Consider the following 27415-nt stretch of genomic DNA (forward strand, 5'->3'; position numbering starts at 1 on the left):
GATACAGCCAACCACATGACAGCCAAAGAAAACGGAGAAGAACTCGTAAACATATCGCATAGTAATATTTTTACATTTTTACTATTTTATTTGTTCTAGCCTATTTAATTGACCTGATTTGAATAAGAAATATTTTACACAATAATACTAAAATAATACAAAATATCTAGAAGTCCTCAAGAAAAATGTTAACAGTAAAATAACAGCAGGCGGCGTTCCCTGTGACCTCCATCGATGAATGAAAACGTGTTAAAGAGAAACGCGGGTGATTTAAATGGCGCCACTTGACACTACTCATCGCGTAAAATAAAAAAGAAAAATAGAAAGAAATATTGTCCCAAGTATTATCATAAAGTGCGCTGCTTTGTATGATTTAAAGATGCTTGTGAAGCACAAACCATTTAGCTGGAAGAAAATACAAATATATTTTTGGAATGTTGTGGCTGACGTAATCGATAAAACGAATCGTGCAGCATTCTAGAATTCTGCGTATGCTCTTGCCACTTTTAATAAGCAGTACATACGTTTACATAGCATCAGTCAGTTCAGTAAGAAATTCTTTAAACTAAATAAAGAAATCAGTGTTATGAAAACTAAGAGGAGAACTGCTGGTAATACATACTTTATGCGTAGAAGAAAAATTACGAATAGATCCGTGTTGGAATGAAAACGTACTTATCATTCTCGTGCGTGTTCCGCTTTTCGGCGTATGTTTATTATTCGACACTGGAGCAAAGGCGAAGAGTGGTTATAAGATGTTTTATTACCATGGGAATATGTATGTTGATACGTTATTATTATTATTGCTGTTGTTGTTATTATTTGAATGTTCCCTAAAAGTGCGACTAGAGGAAAACGAGCCAGTTCACTTCCATTCATCCTCTAACTAATGAATCAAAGATGTAGACCCCGCTAAACAAGTTACCACAAATTAGATCGTGCTTCCGACCAAGCTTCCGACTACACACTTGCCTCAGCGGCAGATGTTGATGCTCATGACGCATACTGCGCCACTCAGCTTTGTTTAGCATGAGTTCTATGCTTCCTGCGTGATAAAGTCCTTTATGCACCAAACAAAAACTTCTTTCGGTTTTCTTCTAAAGATTGAAAAAGAAACCCACAAAATTACTGTGTACAACGTGTTTACTTAAAATAAAATGTAAATACTTATAAGTAAACACGTTATTCAAAGCAATTTTGTGGGTTTCTTTTTCTCATTTTCCTCTTTCTTTCTGGGCATTACAAATATTGGTTTTACATGACCAGATTACCTCAGAACTCCGAATTACTTATTAGGTATATTACATTTCTTGGTCTCCTTCTTGCTAATTTTGATGACGTTGTTATGCAACATGAACAAATTTTCAAGTGAAGAAAAATATGAAAAATATAAATGCTATTATCGCTTGTTAAGCAAACTTCTAGAGAAATGAACGTCCACACATGTAAAGGAGGGAAACCGGAAGAAGGAAATGGACTGAAATAATTGAAACAAATCAAAACTATTGGATGTGGAATTTGGGTCATAAGCTTTACAACAGTATTACTGAATTTTAACAAGGCATAGAATTCCATATTTTCGTTTTATCTGGAAAATGCTAGTCAAGATGTCTAAGATTATAAAAGTTACAGAGTTAGCATGTAATTCATTTTAAGGAATGAGGAAACTAATATGGTTTTTCTCCAACCAAATTGCCGTGATTAACGATTTTTTTTTCTTTTCCTATGAACGAGGAGCAAGTTTACCGATAGCTGGTTTCCGATGACAGGATTCCAGAGGAAGAACGTCTGCTAAAGAATATATAACCTCAAATGTCCCATGATTGACTAAGTGAAGGTTATATGACGTCACAATCACCTGGGTCACTGAAAGTGCTTTATAAAGTAACTAACCTCTGTCCTTAGGCCTGGTTGAGTTTCCATCAATAACCATAAAGGAGGAGTTAGAATATATAGAATATAGGCCAAAGGCCAAGCGCTGTGACCTATGAGGTCACTCAGCGTTGAAAGGAAAACTGAGAGTAAAAAGTTTTTACAGGAGTAACAGCAGGAAAACCTCCCAGTTACACTATGAATCAATCGTTAGGAAAGGTTGGAAAGTAAGATGGAAGGAGACTATGAACGGAGGCACAGTAATAGGAATGAAAGGGGTTGCAAGCTAGAAGAACCTTAAGTAATGCCGTCAGTACACTGCAAGAGATGCACTGACGGCACTACCCTTCTACGCGGGAAAGAGCATATGTACTAAATCCAAAGATGTCCGATATTATCTTAGGTCTCCAATGATGAATATAAGTTTTAAATCCTTCTGCACTGTTCTCAAATTATTATCAATATAATTCTTAGAAAGGTTATAAACTATTTGCTTTCAAGTGATTTTCATCAACTTTTCGTATTTCAACTGTGTACAATTTTATCTCTGTATGTTAAACTTGGTTTGTTTATTTTAGGATGCCCATCTACTACATTGTCCTTCAAACCAAACCTGGTCATTAGTCCTGATTCTGATTTTCTTTAGAATGAAAAGAGATATTTTTTCTTAAAGGGCTTGATTCACTTTCTTCGAGGGATGGAATGGTGCCATTGCACTGCCAGATTTACGCTTCAACTGTTTTGGGAATGACATCAAGTTCCTTACCAGGAAGATACGAGGACTCAATCATCAGGAGACTGGCAGAGTTCTGTACCAACCTGCCACGTTTTTCAGTAACACTAAACGCAACTATACTGTGCTTAGATTTTAAATTCTTAGAACAAACAAACAAGGATGCTTCATGGTCAAGAAACTGTGCCAAAAAAAAAATTTTCTCGTAGGATATCAAACACTATAGTTTATTGAACATTTTGAAACTTTAAATTCTATTGCATTCGCATTCATGGTTCCTAAGAAGACAAACAGGAAGAAGTCTGGGCCTGCAGTAAACACCTAACCCTTGAAGTACGAAATAAAAGAAAATGTTACGCTGAACATGGAAAGAAGAACTCTGCCTTAGAATGATTTCCATAAAGAATCATTTTAGACAGCCTATTCAGGTCATAATTAAAAGGCGTGACACGGGTCTATAGAATTTGTTGAAAGGTTTGAATTTTGAGTAATGTGATGATTTTTCAATTTCACGAAAATTACTTGCAAGACCAGTGTTCAGGTATACATTGTCAGCGAGAATCAAAAGCATGAAATCTAAGTTATATAAAACAGCACTATTCAAGGTAAACACAGCAAAGAGAACGTTGGAAATAAATTCATGAAGAGTCATTTGTTCATTAGTTGTTTATTTAATTAAATAAAACAAGAAATTATCCTGAGGATTTCATGAAACGATCTCTTCTTCTTTCCCACCGTTATCCCTACACTAAGGGGTTGGTTGCCTGGTGTGCCTTTCCTTACAACATCAGGCATGGTTTATTATTTGGCAAAGGGGTTTTTAGACCGCATGCCCTTGCTGTCGTCAACCACAGTTATTGGGGGTGGGCCTCGCCTTTGACTAAAACGTCCGCCTGCAAGGCAGCAATTTCCATAGTTATTGGTTGTGGGCCTAGCCTTTTACAAAAAAAGTAAGACTGCAAGGCAGCAGCTGTCCTTTCAAGTCACCTTTTACGACACGCAGGACCTACGGTGGTAGTATTTTTATACCCTTACCACAGAGTAGATTTCATGAAACGATCTACAAAATGCAAAACATACTCTCCAGGACTGCCACGTCAACTCAGGGAGGACGCTCATTATGGATATGAAAGTTAAAGTGAAAAGTAGTGGGCAGGATAAAGATGATGCCCAGAATTCATTTCTCTCTCACTCTCTCTAGCTGGCAACTTTTGCAGTTTAATTTTCATTGTGGCTTTAACTTCAAAATATCAGACACGTTAATTGTCTGAATCAATGCCTCTGCCCTGTTTCGTGAAAATGTAATCTATCAATCGCTTAAACTGATAAGGGCTCCGGGATAATGGGTTATCACATAATCTTACCTTATCTCTCGGTTTAACCGGGTGATTTGGGTCTCTGTCGTCATATGCGTTTTGTTAAACGTTGTCCTTGGGTTCTGAAGTGCTGTTTACTTGACTTGACTTACGCTGTTGTTTGGATAACCGTGTTCATCGAAACTTCGAGAAGGTTGATTAAAGATGAACCATTATAACTAAAGCATTATCAATGTTGTAAAATAATCTCGGAACCTTTCTAACGCAGGTCGTCCAAAGGTATAATTCAGATCAGTGCAAAGAAACATACATGAATCTTTATCACCTATAGACACTAAATATTAATTTTCCATTATATATATATATAAGATATATATATATATATATTATATATATATATAATGTATATGTAATATATTATTATATTATAATATATTATATATAATAATATATATTTTATATTATATATATATTACATACATTCCCTACAATAAACACTTTATTTAACTGAGGTGTCTCCAAACTAATAAGACAATAGTCAATGTTATATTTATTCTCTAATTACTAAATCAAGATGAACCTTTAGTACGACACAGCGTGTTTTAATACAATTAATGCATGTTTCTACTCTATACAAACTGTACTTCTCGAGTTTTATCCTTCGCATTGAGGAATAACATCGGTTATTTTAAAGAAGAAGACGACACACTGAAATACTGAGGTTTGTATTTCATAACGAGGTCATCAAAGGACTGAGGACTTCTTATTACTTTAAAGTCCTTCGAACTGGTTACCATGACTTCAACTACGTGGGGCCGAAGGTTATAATTCGAAGACATGGAGGAACAGTAAGCTCCAGTCGTCCAGATGACGAAGGATGAGCCCGGCCTCTCGGTCAGGTCTGAAGAAGAAGAAGAAGTGGGTGGCCGCGGCAGCTGACATCGTTGCAGAATGAAGTCTCCGCTTTCGCACACGGGTCCTACTATGTCAAATTCAGCAGGTTCCTGTGAGCGAAAGTATTTTCAATGAATTATTTTTTTTAGTAAAATGTTTCATTTATCGTGTCACACACACGCACATATATAAATATATTTAAATTCATCGCTTAACATAATCATCTACCATAACTGTAACGTATAATTAAGTTGGTTTAAAAACATATGTTTGTATATATTCAAAATAAGCTTCCTTGATTACAAATTTATCTTATTGAACCACCTGCCCATTTCTATTTATTTACATAAATTAACAGAAATGATTAAAAGTAGATTGTTACCTGCATAAGGGGACCCGTAACATACGACACCTGATGTACCGCTCCGTAGAGAGCCGGTCGGATGATTTCAGTCATGGCAGCGTCAACAACGATGAATTCCTTATCGCCATTCCGTTTCACTCCGATCATTTCTGTCATGACCACCCCTGGGGAAAGAAATAAATAAATAATCAACTAGCAGACGACGAGGTCAAGAAAGCGCGAGACCTCGTTGACACCCCTAAATCAATTCCTATTCTAGCTTTCTTTTCAGGAGGGAGACAGATCTGCTGGGAAACACCCCAGTCGGAGGATCTCTGTGTGTGTGCGGAGACCAGCGCTTTCTAGGCCAGGAATCACTTGATATGAGGACCCCTGGCCCCTCCCATAAAGATGCAAGCCAAGAAGGTTCTACCCAGGGCATCGCAGAAGGGAGGTTCTTCTCTTGAGCTTCCTTATTACGAGGTAGACAGGCCTCCTGTGATATCGGAAAGCATCCCCATAGGAGGACCTCACCACACTGGTCGGGGCCAAGATGTCCAAGGGAAGAATTCCTTTAAGGAGAATCCTGAGCCCCTACCCCAAAGATGCCTTCGCAGGGGGAGCCAGCACCCCCAGCGGCGAGATCTTCCTCTGAAGCTGCTTCCCCAGGAGGGAGGAAGTGCTTCTATCAGGACGGGAAGCATTTCGGAAGTGAGCACTAGATCGGGAGCAGCCAAGGTTTCCAAGGGATGTCTTCCAAGAAGAACCAGGGCATTCTTGGAGGGAAGCCCTCCACCTGGCAGGACACTTATTATGCCAGAAAGCATTCCCGAAGGAGGTCCTCACTACTGGTGTTGGAGCCAAGGCTCTAGTATATCGAGTAATTATAATTATTTAATATGCTAGAAATCTCAAAGTCGATGAAAGCGAGATCTCTTAAGCGAGAATAACATGCATTTTTATATTATGTATTGTTATTTGCGTTCTTGAAACAGAATGGATAATTTGTGATAATTCCATTTAAAAAGGGTGCTATTATCTACAGCTAATTAGGAGGGGCAATGACCCAAGCGACAGAGCGTTCTCCTACCCCTCAGCTACATCGAAGCCTGCATGGGAATATTGCGGAGAAGCAAAACTTTTTTTGTAGGGGGGGGGGGGGGGGGTGGGCGAACAGAAGTTTCAAATGGTTAAATTTTCACTCACCTGCCGTAGCAACCAAGGAACGCCCAGGTTCTAGAATGAGAACGGCTTGTTCAGGCAAATAAGGGAGAACTGCACCCACTAATTCTTTGGGGGTGGGTGGATTAACGGTCGCTGTCGAACTATCACTTGATTTCTTCGGATTCTCACTGAGGTCTGATTCCAGTCCCCGTCCATTGCACATGTAGAGAGAGAGAGAGAGAGAGGAGAGAGAGAGAGAGAGAGAGAGAGAGAGATAACGGTTAAAATAAATAATGGAGAGAAATGCCTTTGTCATCACTTCGTCTGAATAGAACACATACCCTTCTGAACCAATGAAGCTTATTATTTGTTCTGAACAAGAAACGAGCAATTTGCATATTACCTTTGCTTACATCCGGTATGTCCTGAGCTATACAGAGTCCTCCTCCTAAATTAATCGTAGAGGCTCCAGGCCATCCACTGTTTTGTATCTGGAAATACAGAATTAAAAAGGAAGATAAAAATCAACCAGATGACAGCCAATATTATTAGATAATAGGTGACTTCTAGTATTTTTCGCTTAGATAATACAAAAGCACCAGAAACAAGCAAGAAGAAGACAAGAATGCACTCCCATGAGACGCGTTAATGTATTAATTATTAACATTCCATCGTTTATTGAGAAATATTTGTCTTTAATTAAGCGCAAGGGACGAGTTTGACGAAAATCTCGGTAATTCATCCCGATTAATAGCTCAGTACACCATTGCTTGATATCCCGTTTTCAGGAGGCTTACTTCAACTCCATCATGACAATCTGTATGCTTATGCTGGCCTGGATATATATCAAATCAAAATGGAAATATTCATAAAAAGGTAGTTTTTCTGGTATGGAACTGCTTGTAGTAAAGCATTAGTGATAACTGGCCTTTAAAAAATCTCAATGGTATTATGCCTTTTCAAAATCTAAAATTCCATGAGTAACGAAATACGCAAATAAATCTCAGAGCAACTGAGAATGCCTGCAACAAGGAGGACTCCGTGACAAGAACTGACTTCAGTTCACAACCTTGATTTTGTTCATTTTCTTGAACGACAAGGAAAAATGTTATTAATATAATAAATAATTACCTACATGTCTCAGTGTCTTCGAAGCAGCTTTCGCCACTTCGACGTATGCATCCACATCAGATATGGCTGATCCAATGTGAATGTGGACCCCTCTGAGCTCAATCAGGTTACTCGTCGTGACTTTGTTACAGTGCATTTTGGCTGACGATAAAATCTTGATCACCTGTACAAAGGGAAAAACTTATTGTAACGTGATACGAAGCAGAATAATATCAGTCTAGATCGTTTCAGTTTATCTGTACTTTGTTCGTGGACTCTTTATGGTTGCATGTCAGTTGAGTGAAAGAAACCTCTGGTCCTTGACAAAATAAGGATATGTATGATTTTGTGCTTAAAACCTCCACGAAGACGAAGAAAGTCTATCGGTTAGTCAAAAAGCCTTATTTATTCGTTCACATGACAAGAAAGGGGGAAAAAAAGTTCACATTAAACAGCAAAATTTCCTGACCTCCTCAACCTGTTCCATCTCTATTCCGAACTTGGAATCGGCCAGCGCCGTTACCAAGTAAGGATGCGTTTGAACGTTGATCACTGGGTTCAGTCGAAGCAGAGCTTTTGCTCTGCTGCCGAGTCGCTTTGATATGTTGACGAGCCGATGAGCATCGAAAACGGAGTCGATATTAAGAAGAACACCTCTGTTTACTGCCATCTCCACTTCCCAACTAATAAAAGAAAGATTATATATATATATATATATATATATATATATATATCTATATATATATATATATATATGTATGTTGTAGTATGTCTATATATACATACATATACATATACATATATAATATATATATGTATAAAATTCATACATACGTGTATATAATGTGTGTGCATACATACTTAGAAATAATTACTTTCTCGCATCTTAGGTTAGCGAAAAATTGCCATATGGGCGGAGTATCATATATGCAGATCTCATATCCAGAGCATGTTAAAAAAATAAATAAATAAAAAGGCAGGAATGAGAAGATACTGCATCATAGGTTTTCAATGAGAGTAAGTTGGAGCTTTTGGTACAGAGCGAGACAAAGGTGAAAGGGAGATGTGCATATGAGCTGGATGGACAAGGAGTGAGCCTCAGGATAACTGAAAAGTTTAGTGCTAAGCGGGGAGCAACACTTGGAGAATCGGGGACACAAGGCGAGCAAAAATGTGGTGGCTTGAGGATTGTATAAGACTGAGCGTGAAAGGCGTGGAAGTCGTCTGTTATGAAAAAATTAATATGGAGAGGATTTTGTAGTAAGGATTTGTTTGGAGAGAGTTTCGATTGCTGGAAATGTAAGGTTTGCAAAGAAAAACAGTTCTAAGTCTACTTGGAAAACAAAAGTGATGAACAGAATATGTCAGAGGGCTATGTTGATGGATGTAAAAGTTAGAACAATCGTGGCTGATGGTATTAAATCAGAAAATTATTTGGTTGAAGCACAAGTTAAGGTGGATAAGTTTAAGCTGGAAAGGCAATAGTGCGAATACAACTTGCGGGGTATTAACACAAGTGAGTTTGATAAGAAGTAAACCGGGCATATATGGAGAAAGTGTGTAAAAATATGTAAAATTCCAGGAAGGGGTCATAGAGTCAACAAGAAGCATTAGTGCTTCTAAGAAGACGAGAAAAGGGAATTCAGGAGAAATCAAACCTTTGTTTTCCGTTGCCGTTGAAAATGATTTCTCCAGGCAAGAATCCACACTTGAGCGCCATGAGTATCTCATTCCCGCTAACGGTAGTTGCAGCCGTAACGCCAGCATCTCGCAGCTCTTTTACAACGTGAGGATTGCTGTTGGCTTTCAGAGAATACGAAAGCTTACCACGACCTCCCTGCCAAAGAAGACATTACTTTTATTATTATTATTCATACTGAACATCCAAGTATTATGGCCTAGAAGGCCATTCACTTCCAGGGAATGTATCATACACTAGATTAGCCATGGCTGGATAAAGAGGCAAAAGAGGAATGATATAAGTAAAATATAACAAATTGAGATGAATCTACAAGGCTTTAGATAAGAAAAGAACACTAGCAGCATACTAAATTTTACTATTCGTTCTATTTTTCTTATTTTTTCTTTGTTGAACAAAACTTTTTCGTTGGAAATGTTTCATTGAATGATAATAGTGGTTTTACTATAAGTAGATTCATATCAACCATGCATTTGATATCTAGTACAGTCCCTTACGACGCTCTTGATTGGCTGTTGAAAAGCCAATCACAGGGCTGGAAACTGTCTCTCGAGCGAGTTCACATAGGCAGGATGTATGTTCCACCTCTCCTGAGGGATACCTTTGAATGACGTATCCCAAAGGAGAGGTGGAACATACATCCTGCCTATGTGAACTCTCTCGAGAGACTGGGAGTTTCCAACCCTGTAATTGGCTTATCAACAGCCAATCAGGAGCGTCGCAAGGGACTGGCCTAGACATCAAATGCACGGTTGATGTGAATCTACTTTTTTATAGCAGCAATTGATTCTAAAAAGGCCCGAAAGCCGATAGAGAAAGATTAAATAGCAGATGGCAAGCTTATTAACAACTTATTGTGGATGCAATAATCTATTTTCAAAATTTGTGGCTCAGTGAGAAAAATGCCTGTCCACTTGAAATATATGGAGAGCTGCAAGTTCATCGAATAATAGATTGCAAACTTTTGTTACTGTGAGAAACTCTATCTCTCTGGCTCTCCAACTGACCAAAGGCTGTAATGCGTCTTTGTATTTCTTGACATTTTCTCGAAGGATCCCGGAGGAGTAGACGAAAGCTGGCGATCCCAAGTGGCCATATTTCTGGCGCAGGCGTAGACGAAGTTCCTCCAGTGAGAGACCGTTGCAGTGAAGGGTCCCTCTCTTGTATTCCCACCCTGAGAACTTTGGAAAAATAATAAAAAGATGGTGTCTTTGAATGTGAAAGAACGCTTTTATGTTAAATTACAGAAATGAGAACAATTTAGGAATTACATAATGAACTTAAATATTCATCTTGATTACATCTTCTCGTGCAAATCATGTATTTGGAATGGATTTCGTTAGCTCCATTTTCATCAACGTAATGATTACATTTTATTATATATATATATCTATATATATATATATATATATATATATATATATATATATATATATGTGTGTGTGTATATGTATATGCATATATATATATATGGTAAAGAAAGCATTAAAAGGCATGAAAAGAAACAAAGCTGCAGGAGAAGATGGCCTAACAATTGATTTGATAATAGATGGAGGCGATTTCATAATAGTAAAACTCGCCGAACTTGACACAAAATGTTTGCAATAATGCTCTATACCTACGGCTTGGAAGAACTTTATCGATATATTAATTCACAAAATGGGAGACACAACAGACCTTAAGAATTACGGCCCAATAAGTTTACTCTCAGTAATATGATATTGTTATTTTACAATAAAGTTTTGTACATACTTACCTGGCAGACATATACTTAGCTTACGTCTCTGACGTCACGACAGAATTCAAAACTCGCGGCTAACGCGACAGGTAGGTCAGGTGATCTACCTTACCCGCCGCTGGGAAGCGGGTGTAAGAACCAACATACCTTTCTTGCCAGATTTTTTCTCTCTTATACCTGTCTCCTGAGGGGAGGCTGGGCGGGCCATCAATCGTATATGTCTGCCAGGTAAGTATGTACAAAACTTTATTGTAAAATAACAATATCATTTTTGTACATGAACTTTCCTGTCAGACATATACTTAGCTGATTGACACCCTTGGTGGAGGGTACAAGACAGAAAATAACAAAGAAAAGGTAAACAACACCTGTTGTAGGAAAATAACCTTGGTTCTTACCTGTTTAGGCTGAAGACTTCATAGATACTGTCTATTAGTCTGCATAGCCATAAGAGCTACAGCGAGGGCGTGACCTACAGCTGAAAAGACTCTTTGGGTCTACTAACGGGACTTGATATCCGCTTACTTAGTAGAATCCAAGTCGGATCATGTCAATGGGGGTTCGCCCTCTTCTATGACAGAACCTGTCCACTACCAACGCAGGGAGCTTCAAACCAAATCCGATCACCTAACCAAACTAGAGTTATTAGTATTACGAAACGAAAAAAGATGCCTACCTGCATCATTTTTCATACAACCATATGAACTCAATTAACAAAAACAAGGGAAAAAACTACTAAGGATATGTTCCAGCTCCCTGCCCCAGCACCGAATCCGCCGACACGTACGGGCCTAAAGCGAAGCACTCGTCATACGTAATACTGACGTCTTTTAGGTAGTGGTTGGCGAAAACTGAATTACATCTCCAGAATGTAGTTTTCATCAGATTCTGAAGAGACATATTCTTATTAAAGGCCAAGGAAGTGGTAATTGCTCTCACTTCATGAGCCTTGACTTTTAGGAGCTTGAAATGTTCTTCATTACAAGATCTATGTGCTTCTTTCACAAGACTTCTAATGAAGAAAGACAGCGCATTTTTCGACAATGGTCTGCTGGGGTCCTTTACAGAGCACCATAGTCTGTCCTCAATGCCCTTAAGGGTTTTCTTCTTCTGAAGGTAGTATTTTAAACTCCTAACAGGGCAAAGAGTTCTTTCAGGTTCTTCCCCTACTAGGGCAGATAATCCACGAACCTCAAAGTTCCTTGGCCAAGGATTTGAGGGGTTCTCATTCTTTGCTAAAAACGAAGGAAGGAAGGAACAAACCACGGAATCTCCTTTGAAACCTACCCTTCCTTCTAGGGCATGAATCTCACTAACCCTTTTATTAGCGGATGCCTAAAGCCATGAGAATGAGAGCTTTCCTCGTAAAATCTTTGAAGGAGGCTAAATGTGGTGGTTCAAACCTAGAGGACCTCAGGAAACGAAGAACCACGTCCAGATTCCAACTTGGAACTTCGTTCGAAGTTTTCTTGGAAGTTTCAAAAGATCTTAATAGATCATGAAGATCTTTGTTATTCGAAAGATCTAAATTCCTATGTCTGAACACAGCAGCCAGCATGCTTCGGTATCCTTTGATAGTAGATACTGCCAAACCGCATTTTTCTCTGAGGAAAACTAGGAAATCTGCTATCTGAGTCACAGAGGTACTGGAAGAGGAAAACTTCTGGTTCCTGCACCACCGGCGAAAGACGTCCCACTTCGACTGGTAGACTTTAAGGGTCGAAGGTCTTCTAGCTGAGGCGATAGCCTTAGCAGCTTTTGTCGAAAACCCCTTCGCTCTGACAAGACTTTTGACAGTCGAAAGCCAGTCAGATTGAGAGCGGGGAGGTTTCTGTGATACCTGTCGAAGTGGGGTTGTTTGAGCAAATCTTGTCTTTGTGGAAGTGCTCTTGGAAAGTCCACCAACCATTCCAGTACCTCTGTGAACCAATCTTGGGCGGGCCAGAACGGAGCTACTAGCGTCATTCTTGTCATCTCCGAGATAGCAAATTTCTTGAGGGTTTGTCCCAGTACTTTGAAGGGGGGAAAGGCGTAGACGTCTAGACCTATCCAATCTAGGAGAAACGCATCCACTGATACTGCTCCTGGGTCTGAGATCGGGGAGCAGTAAAGTTCGATTCTTGCGTTCCTTGCTGTTGCAAAGAGATCGATGTGAGGTCTGCCCCATCTTCTCCACAGGTCTTGGCATACCTCTGAGTGGAGGGTCCACTCGGAAGGCAGGAGTTGATTCTTCCTGCTCAGGAGATCGGCCCTGACGTTCCTTTCTCCCTGTACGAATCTGGTGAGAAGACTGATCTTCCTTGTTTGAGACCACAGCAGAAGATCCCTTGCTGTTTCGTACAGGGAGAAGGAGTGCGTCCCCCCCTGTTTTTTGATGTACGCCAAGGCTGTTGTGTTGTCCGAATTGACCTGCACTACTGCATTTCGGACGTGGGGCTCGAAGGCTTTCAATGCCATCCAGACTGCCATCAACTCTTTCTTGTTGATGTGCCAGGACACCTGATCCCCCTTCCAGGTGCCTGACACTTCTCTTGTCCCGAGCGTCGCTCCCCAACCTGCTTCCGATGCGTCGGAAAACAACACATGGCTGGGGTTCGGCATGTAAAGAGACATTCCTTCCACAAAACGAAGTGGGTTGTTCCACCACCGAAGGTCTCTCTTGATTCCCCTTGAGATCTTGAAGGAGAACTCCAGATCTAGGGAGAGACGCCTCCAGTTCTGGTATAGGAAGAACTGTAGAGGCCTGAGATGCAACCTTCCTAGAGAAACGAATTGCTCCAGCGAGGAGAATGTCCCCAGCAGACTCATCCACTCCCTCGCTGTGCATGCATCTTTCTCTAGGAAGGTCGTTATTTTCTCGTAGCAACGAGCTATCCTCTCTGGCGACGGAAAAGCCCGAAAAGCCAGAGAAGCTATCCGAATCCCCAGATAGATCCGCTCTTGACTGGGGATTAATTGAGACTTCTGGAAGTTCACCAGAAGTCCCAGAGAACTTGCCAATGTAAGGGTCTTTTGAAGGTCCTCCAGACATCTTTCTTGAGACTCTGCTCTGATTAGCCAGTCGTCGAGATAAAGCGACACCCTCACTCCCTCCAAATGTAGCCATTGCGCCACGTTTTTCATTAACCCCGTGAAAACTTGGGGTGCAGTCGATAGGCCGAAGCACAAGGCCTTGAATTGGAAGATGTTTCCTCCCATCATGAATCGTAGATACTTCCGTGAAGAAGGATGGATCGGCACATGAAAGTAAGCGTCCTGAAGGTCTAGAGACACCATCCAGTCCCCTGGACGAAGAGCCGCTAACACTGAGGAAGTTGTCTCCATGGCGAACTTCCTCTTTTCCACAAAGACGTTCAGGGCGCTTACATCCAAAACCGGTCTCCATCCTCCTGAGTTCTTCGGAACTAGGAAAAGTCTGTTGTAAAAGCCCGCAGAGCGGGGATCTTTCACTAGTTCTATAGCCTCCTTCTCTAGCATGAGATCTACTGCTAGAGAAAGGTCTTGATTCATGATGGGGTCCTTGTACTTGGCCACCAACTCCCTCGGAGTTGTCGTCAATGGTGGTCTTGACGAGAAGGGAATGAGGTATCCTTTGCTGACAATCGATAGGGGACCAATTGTCTGCCCCTTTGTGGGCCCAGACGTCGGCAAATTTCAGTAGTCTGGCACCCACTGATGTCTGGAGTCCTTGATCGCTATTTCTTCCCTCTGACTGACCTAGAGAAGGTTTTACCTCTCTTAAAAGGTCTAGTTCCTCTGGTTGAAGAACCTCTGACAGCGGGTCCTCCTCGAAAGGGCTCCTGCCTCAGAGGAGTCTCTTTCTTGGCCTTGGGTTGGAAGACAGAGCGAGGTTTCCTGGCCGCCTGGGCTAACATGTCCTGAGTAGCCTTAGCTGAAAGGGCACTCGAGACATCTTGAATAATTTTCTTGGGGAACAGAAGAGGAGAGAGTTGAGCATACATAAGCGAGGCCCTTTGTGCATGTGAAACTGCCTTAGTGAGAAACGAACAGTAGACAGACCGCTTCTTAATAACTCCAGCTCCAAACAGTGAGGAGACTTCACTCGATCCGTCTCTCACTGCTTTGTCCATGCAAGTGAGGACGCAGTTAAGATCTTCAGGAGACAGAGAATCTGGGGTCTGGGTCTTATTAGCCAGAACTCCTAAAGACCAATCAAGGAAGTTGAAAACTTCCAGGACTCGGAACATTCCCTTCAGTAGGTGGTCAAGTTCGTTCATCCCCCATGTAGTCTTGGCGGACAAGAGGGCGGAACGACGAGCAGAATCCACCAATGAAGAGAAGTCCGAGTCCGCAGACGAAGGGAGAGCGAGGCCTAAAGGTTCGCCCGATTCGTACCAGAATCCCAATCTGCCAGTCAGTTTAGACGGAGGGAAAGAAAAAACCGTCTTCCCTTTCTCTTCCTTAGAAAGGAGCCATTCCCCAAAACCTCTAAGCGCCTTCTTCATGGAAACAGTAGGTTTCATCCTTACACAAGACGAAACCTTCGACGTCTTCGAAGTGGAGAATAACGAAAGAGGAGAAGGAGGAGCCACAGGAGAAAGGATATCTCCGAACTCTTGCAGGAGCAAATCTGTCAGCCTCTTATAGGAGGAAACAGAGGAGTCTTTTGGTCCTTCTTCTTCTGAGGGGTCCTGTTCTTCCTGAGCTGAAGAACCCTCATGATCCTTAGAGGCGCGACTATTCTTAAAAGAGTCTCTAGAGGAAGTAAGACGTATACGTCTTGGAGACAAAGCTTCAGAAACGTGTCTACTTGCAACATCCTTCTTGTCTGGAGGAGTGCGTTTCCCAGATTCTTGGAGCCTAACAGGAGTAAGGCGGCTGTCAGGAGCAGAGCGCCTGTTTGAAGAAGAACTTCTATCAGGCTCTTGGCGCCTATCCAAAGGAGAGCCTATCCAAAGGAGAGCGGCTACCAGGCGAACAGCGCCTGCCATACGAGAAGCGGCTACCAGGCTCTTGGCGCCTGAACCGAGGCGAGAGGATCTCTGGCGACGAGCGCCTACAAGGGGAGAAGCGCCTGCTAGGATCTCGGCGCCTGACTCGAGGAGAGTGAAAGTCAGGAGAAGAGCGCCTGCCAGGAGAAACGCGCCTAACAAGCTCTTGACGCCTGTCCAGCGAAGAGCGCCTGTCCGATTTAGGGCGCTTGTCAACAGGAGAGTGGAGGCAAGACGAGGAGCGGCTACGAGGCGAGTAGCGCCTACTAGGCTCTTGGCGCCTGTCAAGGGGAGCGATCCTGTCTCGAGAAGAGCGTCTGTAGGGTGAAGATCTCCTATGAGCAGTTTGCTCCTTGTCCGAAGGAGAAACCTGTCTGTCAGGCGAATGGCGCTTGGACGCAGATGGGATCTTGTCCGAAGCAGAAAGTCTCCTGCGAGAATCCGAACGCACAGGTGAGCGCGCCGCTTCCGTCGAATAGCGAGAGTTAGGAGAGGGGAGCCTGGACTTCTTTACAGGAAGCGAGACGTCCTTCCTACGACGAGACGACACGCAAAGAGAGCCAGCCAGAGCCGAAATCTGCGCCTGAAGGTTAGCCAACACCCTTGCAGGAGAATTCACAAACTCTTGAACAGGTGACGAGGCTCGATCTCTGCTCGGGGAACGATACTCCTGAGATCTCTTACGTTTCTTCGCTTCCACCTCAGGCTCTTCCGAAAAAAATTCAGGGCTGGATGGACGGGCGCAGGGAGCGTTCCAGGCTCTCTTCGAAGGGCGCGAGGCTTCCGAAGAGCTCCATCCTCGTTTAGGAGAAGGCGAAGGCGAAGACGAGAAGCATTGGCGCAATATTTCTCTCTTGGAGCGATCCAAGGTAGCCTGGGAACGATCAACAGGAGCTACCGAGGGGACGCCTGACCGGTGGGGATGCTCCCTAACCTTCCTGCGGCTTTCGACTTCCTCCTCCACTGGGACTGGGAGTCTGGAAGAGGTCTAGGCCTGGAAGCATTAGGGAGCCGATCAGACGCACCCTCCACTGCACTGGGTTCACTGCACAAATCACTATTGGAATCACTCTTACCTTCTAATTGTTTGATTTTCCTCTCCATACTGCGAATGGTGGCTTTCATGGAGGCCACTTCCGAAGGCGCATCTTCGGCTTCGGTGCAGGGAGCAGGAGCTGAAACTGACAAAGGAGCTACTTCTAAAATAGGATTATCTATATCCAACTCGCTAATACGAGATCTACTACTGCTCCTAGAAGAAGCTTTCCTAACTTTATCCTTTTCAAGCTTCCTCAAGTAGGACGACAAAGACTTCCATTCATCCTCATTCAGCTTTTCACATTCATTACAAGGATTATTAAAGGTGCATTCATTCCCTCTACACTTCAAACATACCGTGTGAGGGTCTACCGCAGCTTTCGGTAGCCTCACCTTACACTCAGTCATACAACAAACTCTAAACATAGCAGTTTTCTTAGTATCAACATCAGACATCATGAATCCAAGAAAAATCCAAAGAAAAGTCAAATAACTGTCTACAAATCGCGAATGCCAGGCCAAAAGATCGGGTACTTCACCAAAAGTCCGTAGAAACAATCCAAGGCGAAAACGAGAAAAGAATCCAACTGTCAAGAGGTACCGACAACAGGTGTGGTCGACACCGACGACAGAAAAAATCTGGCAAGAAAGGTATGTTGGTTCTTACACCCGCTTCCCAGCTGCGGGTAAGGTAGATCACCTGACCTACCTGTCGCGTTAGCCGCGAGTTTTGAATTCTGTCGTGACGTCAGAGACGTAAGCTAAGTATATGTCTGACAGGAAAGTTCATGTACAAAAATATAAAATATTTACAAAGATCATATTAGGCTGAATAGAAAGACAGCTAGACTAAGAGAGCTAGATTTTAGAAGCGGGTATTCAATAACTGACCATATCCATGTAATTAACAAATTAACGGAAAAGTCAACAGAGTATGACAATCCACTATGTGTGGCATTTGTAGACTATGAGAGAGCTTTTGATTCTGTCAAAACTTCAGCAGTAATGAAAGCCCCTGAAAAACAAGGAATAGATGAATCTTATGTAAGAACACTTGAAGATATCTATATGGGAAGCACAGCAATCCTTATGCTACATAAAGACAGCGAGAAATTTCCAATTGAGAACGGAGCAAGACAGGGAGACCCCATCTCTCCTAAGTTATTCACAGAGTGCATAAAAGAAGTTTTTAAGAATTTAGGTTGGGAAAATGTAGGCATTAACATTAATGGGGAATACCTTAAAAACTGAAAATTTGTAGATGACATAGTTCTACTCAGTGAATCAGGGGAGGAATTACAAAAGATAATAGTTGATTTGAATAGAGAAAGCAGAAATGTAGGACTGAAAATTATTATGAGTAAAACAAAGTTAATGTTTAATGAAAATGCAGACAATAAATGAGGGTTATGGACGAACCTCTAGAGATTGTTAATGAATTTACGTATTTCGGACAGACAGCAAGTGTTTCCCCTGGGCATGAGACCGAAATTAAAAGAAGGTTAAGCATGGGAAAGTAAAATGCCACTTTCTCTAAAAAGAAAAGTATTTAATCAGATGGTCCTACCAGTATTACCTAATACATCAGAAACTTGGAGCCTTAGAACATAAGCTAGTTACAACTCAAAGAGCTATGGCAAGAATAATGATGGGAATAACACTAAAAGACAGAAAAAGAGCAACATGGATACGAGAGCAACCTAAAGTAGAGGATATTTCAACAACAAGAAAAAGAAATGGGCGTGGGCAGGACATATAATGAAAATGTCATAGATGGACGAAAAGAGCAACAGAATGGGTCCGTAGAGATTGTAAATGAAACAGGGGAAGGAAGAGAAGATGATGGATTGACGAGCTAAGAAAATTTGCGGGTATAGAATGGCATAGGAAGACCATAAACAGACGGGAGTGGAAGGACATGTCTGGGGCCTTTGTCCTGCAGTGGACTAGCAAGGCTGATGATGATAATGATATATATATATATATATATATTCTATATATTCTATCTATATATATATATATATATATATATATTATATATATGCTGTGTATCATGCCAAATGAAAAATTCTGAGGTCCATGGCTTCTGCTTCCTTGATTTAAGGCTGTACATCGGTGAATAAAGCCCGCGACCGTCATAAAGCCGAATTGCGACTGAATTACGACCGAAATCTTCATATGTTCTAACAGTCGCCGAGTTTCACGACATCCGCCAAGTGGTTGGGACCATTCTATATACCTTGGTTGGGACAACTAGCTGTTGCAGTAGTTATCGCGGTCGAGCCACGACAATTATTGTCAAAAGTCTCCATGTCATACCGACCCGAGAGCTCTTTCGAAGTACGTATAGCTCTTTCGACATACGTCATGTGATTACGGCAGACGTAAGTAGCAATTTCGTAATACGGTATTCATTTTGAAATACGCGATGTGCTCGGCAATCCTCAGCCTGTGCCACATTGTAACACTAAGTTTCCAGCTATAAAAAGAAAAAAGTTAAAAGGCAGAATTTAGTAGACAAAGCTGCCTTTATTTTCATGTTTTGACTAACATCATTTTTCATCAAGTTTCCTGAAATAACAACTTGCAGTTAATCAAGTCGTTAGTTTCCAAGGGAGCTAATATATTGTGTGATTTCTTTTGTTTGTATGAGTTTCTCTTTGTAAAATCATCACTACACTACTCGCCAGTTCTGATTACAACCGTTAACCAGAAGTGACCCTCAACACATGGATACCAGACTGAGAAGTATATGTTTACATAATCATAGGGAGAAACAAGCACAGGAATTAATCTTACTTCAGGAGAGTTTTCTTGTGCCTCAGACATCTCACTTGTTCGTTATCGTTCTCGTATTTCTGGACCAGGACACTGGTTCCTCGTATCTAACCGACCGTCCCTAAGTCAAGACTGCAGGTGAGGGAGTATTTTGTATACGCATCCAGCACTGTCCTTAGGAACTGTGTTGAATTTTCCGTTATCTACGAAGGAGAAGTCAGTGTTTCGGCACATGCAACTCCATACATACTGACGGCCAGTTTCTGGAGTTATCACTGAATGTCAAAGTCAGCCTGACGAAAACAAGTACCCACTACCAGCGATTAGCCTTCATTTTTATCATCTTATCCAAGATTTATTCTGGGGATCAATTCTGAAGGCTTACTTGAGTGACAGAGGAACTAATTCCGACTTTTATTTATCAGAACCAAGCTTGTGTGTGTGTGTGTGTGTGTGTTTTCCTTGAGATATTTCATAAAACAAATATATGTCAAATGCGATAGCTAATCGAACAAAGGTATTGTAAAATATGTTCAAGTTTGAACCCATAATCAAAATTGCAAGTTCTGCAAGGGAGATTCTATATACCTTGGGTGGAACGTCAAACACATACACAATTTTTTTTCTTTAACCACCAGGATATACTGAATAAATAGGTACGTAAGCCGAGCAGTGAACTTTGCCACAATTCAGCGTCAAATAGTTAAAGATAGGTCTAGTAAAATTTCTTCGAATTTCCTATCACACACACACCTTTCACACTGTATTCACACACCTATGCCGTCTGGATAATAGGCTCTTCCCCTAAATACCTTCTTTTCCCCCATCAATCCAGCACTGTAGCTCATATATTCATATATATATATAATATATATATATATATATATCTATATATATATATATATATATATATATATATATATGATATATATATTTCTACCGTAATGAAAAATAAAAAATATTCTCACCTTGACATTCGCTCTCTGCTCTGCAGAGTGCAGGAAAATCTTATCATCATTGTCACAACAATAAAAAATAGTTTATAAACATCTCAAAATCAGCCCTTATTTTTACTCCCTAATTCCTTCACAAATCAACTGATTTCATTCCGCAGTTTCTCTTCACTGTCGCAGAGGGGTACCTAGTACCTACTGGAAAACATTCGCATCTTGACATTCGCTCTCTGCTCTGCAGAATGCAGGAAAATCTTATCATCATTGTCACAACAATAAAAAACAGTTTATAAATATCTCAATATCAGCCATTATTTTTACTCCCTAATTCCTTCACAAATCAACTGATTTCATTCTGCAGTTTCTCTTCACTGTCGCAGAGGGGTACCTAGTACCTACTATATTATCTGGAATCATCAACTATTCAGGACTCCATTCACAACACATTTCCTTATTCTGCAACTTTTGCACCTGTATCTGATTGTTCTTTGACTTCAAAGGCCTGTTCTTTGTAATTATTTGAACCATTAAATCACCCACTTTCTACCGTTACTAAAGGACTGGAATCTTCAACTGTGATGTATCATAATGTAACAGTAATTTGTTCATGTTCTAAACAAGTATTAAAGAAATTAACTTTTGAATTTTTAATTCGGCCAGACGCATTGACTGCTTTGCCAGTCTTTTGTTGGACGGTTACGCTCAGCAAGATTTTGGATTCAGAGAATAAATGAAATGAATCAACAGATCTAGATGTAAAAGTGGGAGAAAACCAGCTTAGTTGCATTAAAAGTAAGAGTTAGAGCGGTTGGAGGCTCTAAATTCTAATGTGCACTAAACCCGCTAGCGTCTTAAAAGAACCACTAGCTATTAAGAGGACAAAATACCAAGCCCTATATATCTCATTCTCTTGAGTACTGATAGTGCGGATTTGACAGTAGATAACGTGGGATCATACTTCGAATGCCTCTTATCTTAAATTGTATGCCGAATAAATTAGCAGATGCCACACAGCGCTTTTGGTGGAGTGGCAAGTGACTTGATAAGGATCCTTTTATAAAGCAGCGTTAAATATTCAAAGTTCTGTTGTGATGAGGTCGCTCACTTGTACGTACAATGGCCTATTTTTTTTCTTGTATATCATTAAGGGGGTTTATAATTATATCTCACTGTGTAACCTAAAAAAATAAATTGATATATCACAACAAATCACCCATTATTCTAAGAACTCAAGTATTAAAGTTCCTTTTAAGGATATGTTGTCGCACTGGACCTTGTCACCTTTGAAGTACTACCCACAGTATATACATTTTGCCATTGTGACTTGTCCTTGATGCAAAGAAAAGCTGCGCAATTACAGTTCAAGAGACAAATGTACGTAGTAAGTTCTACAGTTTCCACTTGGATTCAAGAGGCAAATGTTGTAGGTTCTCCAGTTTTCACTTGGATTCAAATCCACTCTCATCTTCTGTAAATTACAGTTGCAAGATTGTTCTTGTCACTTGAAGATAACAGGCTCTACACAGGAATACAGTGTTATGAGGAAATTCCTCAACAAAACTCTACAAAAAAGACTTGACAAAATGCTAGCGGAAAGTGAATTGGGAATTTGGTAGCCTAGGTATAGTACTAATGAGTTACTATTAATGACCTGAAGCCTAGCCTAAATACCTACAGGACCTGCAGTACCTGTAGGTAAGCTGAGAGTGTGACCGTTGTTCCTACAATAATGGTACCCAGGTCATGAAAATATTTTCCCATGATTTCAATTTTATTCAGATACAGCTTCACTGACTGCTGTTAGCTATTGTGTACTGTTCAGTACCAGCCTTATTTGAGTGAATGGTGGAAGAAAGACTGTAAATAGCTACCTACCGTTGGCTATTCAGGTACCTAATAGGTAGCTAATAAATTTACAATAAATTTAAGCAAAAGTTTTCGTACTAATCTTGTTAAGGATAGGTTACTTATGATCAAAGGATAACTCCGATATCAAGTAGAGGGAAATAATACTACTACCTATAACTTACTTTAAACCATTGTCGTATTCGGGAATTGAAAATAAGATTTTCACAATACCTACCGATTATGTCTTACCCAAATATGAATTATTTTGACATCCGTGTGGGTAGCAAATGACATAACCAACCACATCAAACCTGACTTAGGGTTAAGGGACTCTTACCGTAGTAGTACTGTAGATCTACCGAACTTAGGTAGTTGGAAAGCATTCCTTGATTTTGTTTTCTTCCACTCAAAATCTTGCTTTCCCTTGTGGTGTTCGCCCCCGGTGTTCCCCCCCACCAATTGTTTGATATAGGGTACCTATACCTACCTAGTAAAGGTAGGGCCCACTATCTACAAAAGTACTTAGAATATTTGCTAACAAAATGAAGTCATAAGTTTTAAAAGCACACATTTGAAAGTAGGAAGATGATTTACTTTAAAGTCCAAAGTGGAATACTATTGGTTAAAACTGTCTGGTAAAATTTTGATGTAGCTAAGCTATTTTTGCATTGGGACTTGAAAATATGGTATACCGAAAATATAATTTTCCTATGTTCTAATGTGTGCTCTTAATGTTTTGTTGGTAAATAAATACTTTTGGGGGACCATACTGGGAAAGCAAGATTTTGGGTGAGGGAAGTCAAAACTGATAAAACACAAAGATCAGTGTAACCTAACTAATCTAGGGGCTGGATGATTGGATCCTTGCCGAGCCACATCTGTCCAAACCTACGATTCCTGGGCCTTATTTAGCCCAAGACCCCCTGCCTATCCTAACCTGGGTACTTACCTAGCAGGAGGGAAGAAATAATGTAAAGGTTGTGACCTAACCAACCATGCCTAACCTAACCTAATTACTATTACTAATATTATTATTATTCAATAGGTAGAAGAAACCTATTCATATGGAACAAGGCCACATGGGCTATTGACTTGAATTCAAGCTTCCCAAGAATGTGGTGTCAATAGAAAGAAGTAGTAAAGGGAAATATGGAAAGAAGAGTTGTTCCTAAACGATACACAAACCTTCAGTCCTTTACATAAGGAATTATTTTCTGAGTAGTGGGAATTACAGCTGTTAAATTCTTGAACAAGGTGATTAGGCAGTAACTACCATTTGGTAGGCGGTTAGGCCCTCCTGCCTGGATGTAAACGCTGCACTTTCCTTTCTGCTGTCTTCGATGAAGACTCGTGTTTGTGAGCTCTTGCCGACTAACAGCTGATTATTTTCCCGGTGGGATCTTGAATTTTTTATTTTGAATAAATATGTATATACTGTGTTTGATATTAATAATTAATTGACTTTAATCATTTTTATGCAAACCCACTTTTGGTGATAGCCTTATTAGCCACCTCTCTACTTTGTGTTAAGGGTTGGTGGCAAAGGTATACCAACGTCTTTATTGGTACATATTTATGCCCTATAATGATAGGACAAGAGATGTATTCATCTGAAAATTACGCTTACGCTTTGGAAATTACCAAGGGGAACTTCGGAGGGTTGTTCCTCTGCTGGGAATCATATTCATTACGGATGCAGGCTTATTCGGACCTTGGCTGATTTGGACCTTAATCTTGGCTGATTCAAACCATTTGCTAGGCTGATTCGGACCCATACTAATGATTTTGTATTTTAGTAATGGGTATTTCTATGCAAGCATTCCGTATCGTTTGTCCCCGCAAATACGAAAGCCACCAGGAATTGGGGCGTCAATGTATTTTGCTGTGTTTAGTTTGAGCCCCTGGGGATTAATTACAGTCGTCTGAATAGATATTACTTAAAATTCTTGTTCAGGAGGTAAAACTGCATAGAAGAATCGGCCAATTATATGAAGGTCCGAATAAGGGATTTTGACGAAGGAAAAATCTATTTCTGGGCAACGACCTGTGTCGCCCTGTGAAATGGTTCCTTTGATACTATTTCTTAGGTATAAATATTGCTATTCATCCTAGAGAAAAAAGAAACAATATAATGCCAAGATAAATGGCTCGCTCACGTCTAATAGAAGTGTCGGTATACTAAAGGAGCGAGTGGAATCACTACCAGAGGTCCCTTGCCATTTAGCTTCTTCCTTCGACAAAACCCCCAACTACGGAGGAGCCGTGCTACAGCTCCCGGTACCCTCTACTACTACCGTGAGCGCCTCCGACGCCTGTGACATCATTCCTGAAGATAGCCTCCAAGCTTGGGGTAAGCTGGGTGAGGACAATGCAACTACAGGGTGGGGTTTCACAGGGCGACACAGGTCGTTGCCCAGAAATAGATTTTTCCTTCGTCAAAATCACTTTTCTGGGCTTAACCTGTGTCGCCCTGTGAAATAGTACCAGAGAATGCTAAAACACCAAGCTTGAGGGACAGTACAGATAATAAGAAGGTAAAAACAAACACCTGTAAGGTTAATAGTATAATGATCAACTTAAATTACAGTCTTACAATTAAAAGTTAATGGTATGAACCCTTAAACATGGGTTAGAACTTACAATTAATTAGCCTACCAAACAAGCAAAATATATACAGGGTAGGCATAAGACAGGATAACAAGTTGACTTATACATAAACAATGGAACTGAATCCCAAACGAGAATGATGAACATAACAGCAATACTCAAGGTAACACAATTACATAGAGGCGACTAAACTAAGTAAGGGTGCATTGGGGCAGGCAGAAGGGAAGGCTACAAGAAAGTTATAAGAATTATTAAGAGTCAGGAGAAACTGTGTTTCCAGCTGCCACTGCTGGAAATTTGAGGGCTTCCAAGGGTTTTAGGTAGTGCCGTTTGAAGACTGTCGGAGATTTCCAGCCTGTATATTTCTTAAGATCGTCAAAATTCATATGTTGGAAATAGTTAATAGATGTGGCCACTGCCCTAACATCGTGGGCCCGAGGAAAGGACTCTGGGTTGGCCTGTTTAATGAAGTATAAAATTTGTTGCCTGATCCCTTTTAGGGAGATTGTACCACCTTCCTTCCTAATGAACAATGGATCTGAAGATTTCAGAGTTGTTCTACCTAGGTAGGCTCTTAATGAGTTGACAGGACAAAGAGAGATGTCTTGAGGTAGTGGTAGGATTTTCCACGAGGACCATCTGTCCTGTGGATCTTCATTTTTGGCTAGAAAGTGGCGATCTGGGGATAAGAGGACCTCCCCTGAGGGGAGGAACTCAATGTGACCTGGTTCCCTTGATAAGGCTGACAGTTCTGATATTCTAGCTCCTGAGACTAAACTTAGTAAAAATATGGTTTTCCTCAGGAGAGATATATAATTGCAAGAGTCATTGTTAATGTCCAAGGCCAGTTTGAGGACGTCATTTAAAAACCAAGAGACTGATTTAGGTCTCGTTGATGGTCTTAATCTAGCACAAGCTTTTGGTATGGAGGTAATGTACGAATCCGTAAGATCTATGCTAAAACCAAACTGGAAGATCTTTTTGAGAGCTGATTTGGTCGTAGTGATAGTGCTTGCTGCTAAACCTTTCTCAAACAATGATCTAAAGAAAGTTATGGCTAGGTTCGTTGTCATGACTTGAGAGTTTGAATCCTTAAGGAACTCTGCTAGTTTCTTAACAGATGAGTCGTATTGACGCAGGGTAGATTCCCTTTTATCTGATTCCAAGAATGAAATATTCTGGGGAACAATTTCTGCATTCCTCATAGCTGCGAATTTCAGAAAATCCATAAAGTTAGGGTTTTCTGAATTCTTGAGGAAGCGGACACAGTCTGAGTTTGCACTAACTGGGTTAGTTTGGGGTTGGGAATCCGTAGGGGCCGGAGTCTCAACTCTAGAAGTAGAGGGAACCAATTGCTCTTGGGCCAGTTGGGAGCTACTAGAGCTACTTGGCCCTTGAATGTCCTGAGTTTGTTTAACACTTTCAGGAGAAGGTTCACCGGAGGGAAGAGGTAAATCTTCTTCCATGTGTTCCAATCGAGGATCAATGCGTCTGTAGCATATGCTAGAGGATCGAGGTTGGGTGCCACGTAACAAGGGAGTTTGTGGTTTGACTCCATGGCTAAGAGATCTACTTGAAGTCCTGGGACTTGTAGACTGATCCAATCGAACGAATTCCTGTCCAGTGTCCACTCCGATTCCAATGGAACGGAGCGAGATAGAGCGTCTGCTACTACGTTCTTGACCCCTGCCAAGTGAGTGGCTGACAGGTGCCATTTGTTCTTGTTTGCCAGAGAGAAGATGGCTATCATGACGTGGTTCAAGTGGCTTGACTTGGATCCGCCCCTGTTGATGCAGTGTACCACCACTGCACTGTCCAGAACTAGTTTGAAATGTGAGTTCTTGGGTGGTCGGAGTCGTTTCAGTGTGAGGAACACTGCCATGGCTTCCAGTACATTGATATGTAGCTGACGGAATGTTAAGGACCAAGTTCCTTGAACTTTTTTGTGCTGAGAGTATCCTCCCCACCCTGTTAGTGAGGTGTCAGTGTGGATCACTAATGATGGAGGAGGAAATTGTAGGGGAATTGCTTTTGATAGATTCTTTGTCTCCGTCCAGGGGTGGAGACGTTTTCGTAAGATCGCCTGGGATAGAGGCTAGTTTGTCCGTGATCTGCAATTCGCTTTTGAACGCCATACTCTGTTTATATCCTTGAGTTTGGCTCTTAGCAGAACGTCTGTGACTGATGCAAACTGGAGTGAGCCCAGGATCCTCTCCTGGCACCTCCGGGATGTTTGTTGTTGTTTGAGAAATTGCTTTGTAGCTCTTGCTATTTCTTTCCTTTTCAACGACGGAATCGATAGAGTGTGTGATTGCAAGTCCCACTGAAGGCCTAACCACTGGAATCGGGATTCCGGTGTTAATCTGGACT

General features: G+C 41.0%; 1 protein-coding gene across 2 annotated transcripts; it reads right to left on the reverse strand.

Annotated features, from left to right (window-relative positions):
- Nucleotides 1–4459: 4459 nt before the first annotated feature.
- Nucleotides 4460–22768, reverse strand: LOC135216387 (uncharacterized). 2 transcript variants are annotated; one of them, XM_064251658.1, is made up of 9 exons: nucleotides 22688–22768; nucleotides 10139–10312; nucleotides 9091–9269; nucleotides 7902–8115; nucleotides 7458–7616; nucleotides 6726–6813; nucleotides 6365–6547; nucleotides 5198–5343; nucleotides 4460–4925 (listed from the first exon to the last, which is right to left on the reverse strand). In XM_064251658.1, exons 1-9 carry the CDS (start codon nucleotides 22742–22744, stop codon nucleotides 4605–4607), a joined length of 1521 nt encoding a protein of 506 aa, XP_064107728.1. In that variant the 5' UTR covers nucleotides 22745–22768; the 3' UTR covers nucleotides 4460–4604. The 2 variants fall into 2 exon arrangements, with proteins under 2 accessions (XP_064107728.1, XP_064107729.1); XM_064251659.1 differs by lacking the exon at nucleotides 22688–22768 and adding an exon at nucleotides 19659–20416.
- Nucleotides 22769–27415: the final 4647 nt, after the last annotated feature.

This window comes from Macrobrachium nipponense, chromosome 6, assembly GCF_015104395.2.
Source record: "Macrobrachium nipponense isolate FS-2020 chromosome 6, ASM1510439v2, whole genome shotgun sequence".
NCBI classification, from domain to species: Eukaryota; Metazoa; Arthropoda; class Malacostraca; order Decapoda; family Palaemonidae; genus Macrobrachium; species Macrobrachium nipponense.